This window comes from Pelophylax lessonae (genome assembly GCF_965119305.1).
Source record: "Pelophylax lessonae genome assembly, chromosome: 12".
NCBI classification, from domain to species: Eukaryota; Metazoa; Chordata; class Amphibia; order Anura; family Ranidae; genus Pelophylax; species Pelophylax lessonae.
In genome coordinates, this window is record NC_138779.1 from 216,173,804 (window position 1) to 216,181,303 (window position 7,500).

The following is a 7,500-nucleotide window of genomic DNA, read 5'->3' on the forward strand; positions in this document are numbered from 1 at the left end:
CCCGCCGTCTTGTAGGCATCCTCACACTCTCTCCCCGCTCTGTGCTCAGCAGATCCCATCACCGGTCTTCCGGTTCTCTTACCTGCGAGTGTTGCGACGCAGGGGGGTGGAACTGGCGGCAAATTCAAAAAGTAAATATACCAAATGAGATGATATAAAGCTGTGATCCTAACAGATTACACTGTATCATCCCATCTCACCACAGGATTTCACCTGGTGACTTTTCCAGTGCCCTGCCTGTGCTTTTCCAGTTCTGGAAAATAGAGAACGACCATGGCGTCCAAAAAGCGTCCTTTTTTTGCGCATAAAAGTGCTTTTAGACTAAGTGGAAAACAGCGACAGCGAAATTGAGTTATTTGAAGAACTGAGCGATAGCGATTGGTGGGAAAATTTGTCATCAGGTACGGAAAGTGACGACCGTGACGATTCTGATGTCTCTTTCTGGAACATCGCTTGTGGAATTTGGGAAGTTTATCAAATGATTCTTCAGAAGTTCCAACGGCCCGATGTGCCAGAAAGAGACATCAGAATCGTCGCTGTCGTCACTTTCCGTACCTGATGATGAATTTTCCCACCAATCGCTATCGCTCAGTTCAAGTAACTCTGTTTCGCTGTCGCTGTTTTCCAGTTCGTCTAAAATCGTTTTTGCGCAAAAAGCACCCTTTTTGGACGCCATGGTCGTTCTCTATTTTCCAGGCACAAAGCACTGGCAAAGCTCAGGCAGGGCACTGGAAAAGTCACCAGGTGAAATCCTGTGGTGAAATGGAATGATACCGTGCAATCACAGCTTTCTATCTCATTTTAGTGTATTTACATTTTTGAAATTGCCGCCGGTTCCACCCCTCTGCGTCGCAACGCTCGCAGGGAAGGGAACCGGAAGACCGGTGCTGGCATCGGCCAAGCACAAAGCGGGGAGAGAGTGCGAGGACGGCGGGGGATCGCAGGGAAAGATGAGTTTTAAAATATAAAACCGATTTCCATGCAAAACAATGTACTGCTTTTAGCATAGAAATCCTGACCTAATCAGACCGCCAGGGAGGTTAATCTTCAAAGCAAACTCCCCCATCCATGTCTTCATGCATTTTTTTGCCTAGAAATCACCTTGAAAATCACCCGCCCTAGCACAGTGAAGGCGAACCTTGGCACCTCAGATGTTTTGGAACTACATTTCCCATGATGCTCATTCACTCTGCAGTGTAGTTGAGCATTATGGGAAATATAGTTCCAAAACATCTGGGGAGCCAAGGTTCACCATAACTGCCCTAGCATTTTTGGCCTTGGCCATCTGCAGTAAGGGAAAATGCAGCATTTACTTCTGCCCTTAGCTCAAGTATGCATACAGGGGAGAGTGCTTAGCTGAAGACTCCTGGGATGTATGACATCATTTACCTAGACGGGAAACCAGGAAGACTCCTGGGATGTATGACATTTACCTAGACGGGAAACCAGGAAGACTCCTGGGATGTAGAACATCATTTACCTAGACGGGAAACCAGGAAGACTCCTAGGATGTAGGACATCATTTACCTAGACGGGAAACCAGGAAGACTCCTGGGATGTATGACATCATTTACCTAGACAGGAAACCAGGAAGACTCCTGGGATGTATGACATCATTTACCTAGACGGGAAACCAGGAAGACTCCTGGGATGTATGACATCATTTGCCTAGACGGGAAACCAGGAAGACTCCTGGGATGTATGACATCATTTACCTAGACGGGAAACCAGGAAGACTCCTGGGATGTATGACATCATTTACCTAGACGGGAAACCAGGAAGACTCCTGGGATGTATGACATCATTTACCTAGACGGGAAACCAGGAAGACTCCTGGGATGTATGACATCATTTGCCTAGACAGGAAACCAGGAAGACTCCTGGGATGTATGACATCATTTACCTAGACAGGAAGACTCCTGGGATGTATGACATCATTTGCCTAGACAGGAAGACTCCTGGGATGTATGACATCATTTGCCTAGACGGGAAACCAGGAAGACTCCTGGGATGTATGACATAATTTACCTATCAATTTACTATTGCTAGCAGCATGAGGATTAAAAATCATCAATGTTGATGACGAGAGTGACGTTCCACTTTAAAACACATACATTTTAAGAAGATAAAAATTGGACTCCAAGGCCCCTTTTATCCAGGGCAGAATCCGTCCAAGCAGGAAAATATAAATACTTACCTGGCTCCTGTGACTGCACTTGGCTGCGGCACCGCTCCCCTTACATCCTGGTCTCACAGGAGATACCGAGGGCAGTGAAGTGGTAGGCTCCTGCTGCTGTCAGTCAAAATCCTGTGAGGAGGGGAGGGTTCGTGGCTTATTGGCGCTGGATGTGTCCAGGGCTGCTGTTAGAAATCACGGGGGCCCCATACAGCCTACCTGACCGGCCTCCCCCTTTCCTGGGCTGAAAGTGAATGAGGACGTAGTTATCAATCCATTACACTACAGCCTCAGCTGCACAGATGAATGAATAGGAAGCGTTCAGAGCAGTGGTTCTCAACTCCGGTCCTCGGTACTCACTAATAGGCCAGGTTTTAGGTATTACCTTGGGGAGATGCAGACTAGAATACTGCAATCACTGAGCAGCAAATGATATCACCTGTGATGTAATTTAGTGATCTTGCAAACCTGGCCTGTTGGTGGGTCCTGAGGACTGGAGTTGAGAACCACTGGTTCAGAAGCCTCCTGCTCTTTCGCAGACTGAAGAAAATTAAAGTGGTTGTACTGTTTGTACCTATAGGTAAGCCTATGACGAGACTTACCGATAGGCACTGTAAAACTCTCCTAAACTTGCACCGTTTAGGAGATATTTACATTGCATGCAGCCGATGAAGTCATTGGCGCATGCACTCTGAAAGAACGGCCACCCGTGCCATTTCTTCAGAGCCCTGTGCCGTGACCGGTGGCTCCCTCGCGATGACGTCCTGCGACTTCGTCCACTAACACAGCTGAAGTCCGCAGACCCGGAAGGAAGACGGGCCAAGATGGATGCAGCCTCCAGCGGGGACGACGTGGGATTCATTTGCAGGTGTTGCATAATGTGCTAGTATGCGTTGCATACTAGCACATTTTATAGTTGTATAGTTAGGTTAAAAAAAGACACAAGTCCATCCGGCTCAACCCATAAAAAAACAAAAAACAGTAAAGAGAACCCAACCATACAATCCCATATACACAATCCTATACCAGCAGTTGATACAGAGGAAGGCGAAAAACCCCTCAGCAAAGCATGATCCAATTTACTACAGCAGGGGGAAAAAATTCCTTTCTGATCCCCCGAGAGGCGATCGGATATTCCCTATTATGCATTTACTTTGCAGGTAAACACAAATTTTTTTTCAAGACTTAACTTCCTCTGTAACAGTTTACTATGCGTCAGTGATGAATGGACACAGGAGTGATTCGGTTCGATCGCTCACTGTGTTCATTCAAGAAACAAAGGGGCCATTAAATGAAATCCCCCCCCCCCCCCCTGTGTGCCCGCAGCAGCTGCTGGCTGGAGAAGAAGCAGATCGATGACTGCAATTAAGACGGTACAGCTGGCCCTCCTGCTCAGCAGGTGCCTGGGGCCCCCCGGCCCAGTACAGGAGGGGTGACTGTACTGCCTGATCAGAGGCCCTGGATGTGTCTATGGATGCACACAGCCTGGCTCAGGAGCATGCATGGTGCCTCCTTAGCACTCAACTTGCTAAGGAGGCACCCAGGGGCGGGAGAAGGTGACTGTGCCAGAGGGTGACTGCCAGAAGAGGAGCTAAGCAACCTTTCTGTGCAATATCCTTGCACAGAGCCGGTATATTTTTGATATAGAGATATAGCTATATATATATATATATATATATATATATATATATATATATATATATATATTTAGAGAGAGATATTGAGATATATATATATATATATTATAATTTATTAGATTGAGAGTGATATATATATATATATATATATATATATATATATATCAATGTGTGTGTGTGTGTATAGATGTATATTAATATTATCATTTATATTATTTATTATAATATAAAATATAATAATATAACATATAATATATTATTATAATAGGTTATATTATGTTATAATATATTATATTTTTTTTTTTACAAAAAAAAAAAAACTGCCTTCAGTATCACTGTAACATTTTCTTCTCAGGCTTAGGGCAAGCTGTCTACCTGGAGTGCAATATTACCATCTTCTTGCCAATGTTTGTGTATATTGCACACAGGATGCTTGCACCCCGTCCTTTATTCTGATTCATGGCCTCCTCGATTCCTCTGATGGGGGGGCTGTTATCGCACTGATCTGATATCTTCCTCTGTGTTTCCCTGACAGCGCTGTGAGTTCTGTTCGAAGGCCGGAGCCACCGTGGGCTGCTGCTTGTCCACATGCCAGAGTAACTTCCATTTCATGTGTGCCCGGGCCCGAAATTGTACCTTCCAGGAAGACAAGAAGGTCTTCTGCCAGAAACACGGCAAACTCTTGGACGGCACGGTGAGGATCTGATGCTGAATTATACACTTTTTGCAGGGAGACGAGTCTGTTGGAGATTCCATAATATGGTTTAGCAAAATTATTATATTTTTTTTAAGTATATGTAACTCCTCACCTTGTAAAACAACCTATTCAGTTTATTGGGAATGAAAGGCAAAACATTTGTGTAAAGATTTATAAAAAAATCTCATAAATAACCTTTTTTTTTTTTTTTTTTTTTCCCTTCGTTGGATTGGCTTTTGGCACAGCCAGAAAACTGGCCTTAGTTACCTAGTTAAGCCGGGACTACTATTTATTTTTTTAAACCTACAGGGGGACGCCCCCCCCCCCCTCTCGCCAGAACACTGCAGTCAACGTGCTCAGATTGGCTGAGAGTGCTGACAGGGAGCTGGTCGGCAGATCTTTTTCGGCCGTGACCCGCCGGCCAAGTGGTCGGCTTCTGTCAGACCAGCTGCCGTACACGCGGGCCGAATGTCAGCCAGTTTCTATTTTACCACCCAACATTTGGCCCGTTTTCTACTAGGCTTTAGTCTGGTTGAAAAAGGACACAAGTCCATCTAGTTAAACAGACCATGCTGTGTTCAGGCTAGGTCCAACAGGCCATGCTGTGTTCAGGCTAGTTCCAACAGGCAATGCTGTGTTCAGGCTAGGTCCAACAGGCCATGCTGTGTTCAGGCTAGGTCCAACAGGCCATGCTGTGTTCAGGCTAGGTCCAACAGGCCATGCTGTGTTCAGGCTAGGTCCAACAGGCCATGCTGTGTTCAGGCTAGTTCCAACAGGCCATGCTGTGTTCAGGCTAGTTCCAACAGGCAATGCTGTGTTCAGGCTAGTTCCAACAGGCAATGCTGTGTTCAGGCTAGGTCTAACAGGCAATGCTGTGTTCAGGCTAGGTCCAACAGGCCATGCTGTGTTCAGGCTAGTTCCAACAGGCAATGCTGTGTTCAGGCTAGTTCCAACAGGCAATGCTGTGTTCAGGCTAGTTCCAACAGGCAATGCTGTGTTCAGGCTAGTTCCAACAGGCAATGCTGTGTTCAGGCTAGGTCTAACAGGCCATGCTGTGTTCAGGCTAGGTCCAACAGGCCATGCTGTGTTCAGGCTAGGTCCAACAGGCCATGCTGTGTTCAGGCTAGGTCCAACAGGCCATGCTGTGTTCAGGCTAGGTCCAACAGGCCATGCTGTGTTCAGGCTAGGTCCAACAGGCCATGCTGTGTTCAGGCTAGGTCCAACAGGCCATGCTGTGTTCAGGCTAGGTCCAACAGGCCATGCTGTGTTCAGGCTAGGTCCAACAGGCCATGCTGTGTTCAGGCTAGGTCCAACAGGCCATGCTGTGTTCAGGCTAGTTCCAACAGGCCATGCTGTGATCAGGCTAGGTCCAACAGGCCATGCTGTGTTCAGGCTAGGTCCAACAGGCCATGCTGTGTTCAGGCTAGGTCCAACAGGCCATGCTGTGTTCAGGCTAGTTCCAACAGGCCATGCTGTGTTCAGGCTAGTTCCAACAGGCCATGCTGTGTTCAGGCTAGTTCCAACAGGCCATGCTGTGTTCAGGCTAGTTCCAACAGGCCATGCTGTGTTCAGGCTAGTTCCAACAGGCCATGCTGTGTTCAGGCTAGTTCCAACAGGCCATGCTGTGTTCAGGCTAGTTCCAACAGGCCATGCTGTGTTCAGGCTAGTTCCAACAGGCCATGCTGTGTTCAGGCTAGTTCCAACAGGCCATGCTGTGTTCAGGCTAGTTCCAACAGGCCATGCTGTGTTCAGGCTAGTTCCAACAGGCCATGCTGTGTTCAGGCTAGTTCCAACAGGCCATGCTGTGTTCAGGCTAGTTCCAACAGGCAATGCTGTGTTCAGGCTAGTTCCAACAGGCAATGCTGTGTTCAGGCTAGTTCCAACAGGCAATGCTGTGTTCAGGCTAGTTCCAACAGGCAATGCTGTGTTCAGGCTAGTTCCAACAGGCAATGCTGTGTTCAGGCTAGGTCTAACAGGCAATGCTGTGTTCAGGCTAGGTCCAACAGGCCACGCTGTGTTCAGGCTAGGTCCAACAGGCCACGCTGTGTTCAGGCTAGTTCCAACAGGCCACGCTGTGTTCAGGCTAGTTCCAACAGGCCACGCTGTGTTCAGGCTAGTTCCAACAGGCCACGCTGTGTTCAGGCTAGTTCCAACAGGCCACGCTGTGTTCAGGCTAGTTCCAACAGGCCACGCTGTGTTCAGGCTAGTTCCAACAGGCCACGCTGTGTTCAGGCTAGTTCCAACAGGCCACGCTGTGTTCAGGCTAGTTCCAACAGGCCACGCTGTGTTCAGGCTAGTTCCAACAGGCCACGCTGTGTTCAGGCTAGTTCCAACAGGCCACGCTGTGTTCAGGCTAGTTCCAACAGGCCACGCTGTGTTCAGGCTAGTTCCAACAGGCCACGCTGTGTTCAGGCTAGTTCCAACAGGCCACGCTGTGTTCAGGCTAGTTCCAACAGGCCACGCTGTGTTCAGGCTAGTTCCAACAGGCCACGCTGTGTTCAGGCTAGGTCCAACAGGCCACGCTGTGTTCAGGCTAGGTCCAACAGGCCACGCTGTGTTCAGGCTAGGTCCAACAGGCCACGCTGTGTTCAGGCTAGGTCCAACAGGCCACGCTGTGTTCAGGCTAGGTCCAACAGGCCACGCTGTGTTCAGGCTAGGTCCAACAGGCCACGCTGTGTTCAGGCTAGGTCCAACAGGCCACGCTGTGTTCAGGCTAGGTCCAACAGGCCACGCTGTGTTCAGGCTAGGTCCAACAGGCCACGCTGTGTTCAGGCTAGGTCCAACAGGCCACGCTGTGTTCAGGCTAGGTCCAACAGGCCACGCTGTGTTCAGGCTAGGTCCAACAGGCCACGCTGTGTTCAGGCTAGGTCCAACAGGCCACGCTGTGTTCAGGCTAGGTCCAACAGGCCACGCTGTGTTCAGGCTAGGTCCAACAGGCCACGCTGTGTTCAGGCTAGGTCCAACAGGCCACGCTGTGTTCAGGCTAGGTC

General features: G+C 48.6%; 1 protein-coding gene across 1 annotated transcript in view; it reads left to right on the forward strand.

Moving 5' to 3' along the window:
• The window catches only part of KMT2B (lysine methyltransferase 2B), an 86,462-nt gene that overhangs the window by 56,788 nt on the left and 22,174 nt on the right, over positions 1-7,500 (forward strand). Inside the window, exon 23 of the mRNA XM_082274387.1 lies at positions 4,349-4,507. Coding sequence (XP_082130513.1) covers positions 4,349-4,507 — 159 coding nt within the window. The remainder of the gene's footprint in view (positions 1-4,348; positions 4,508-7,500) is intronic.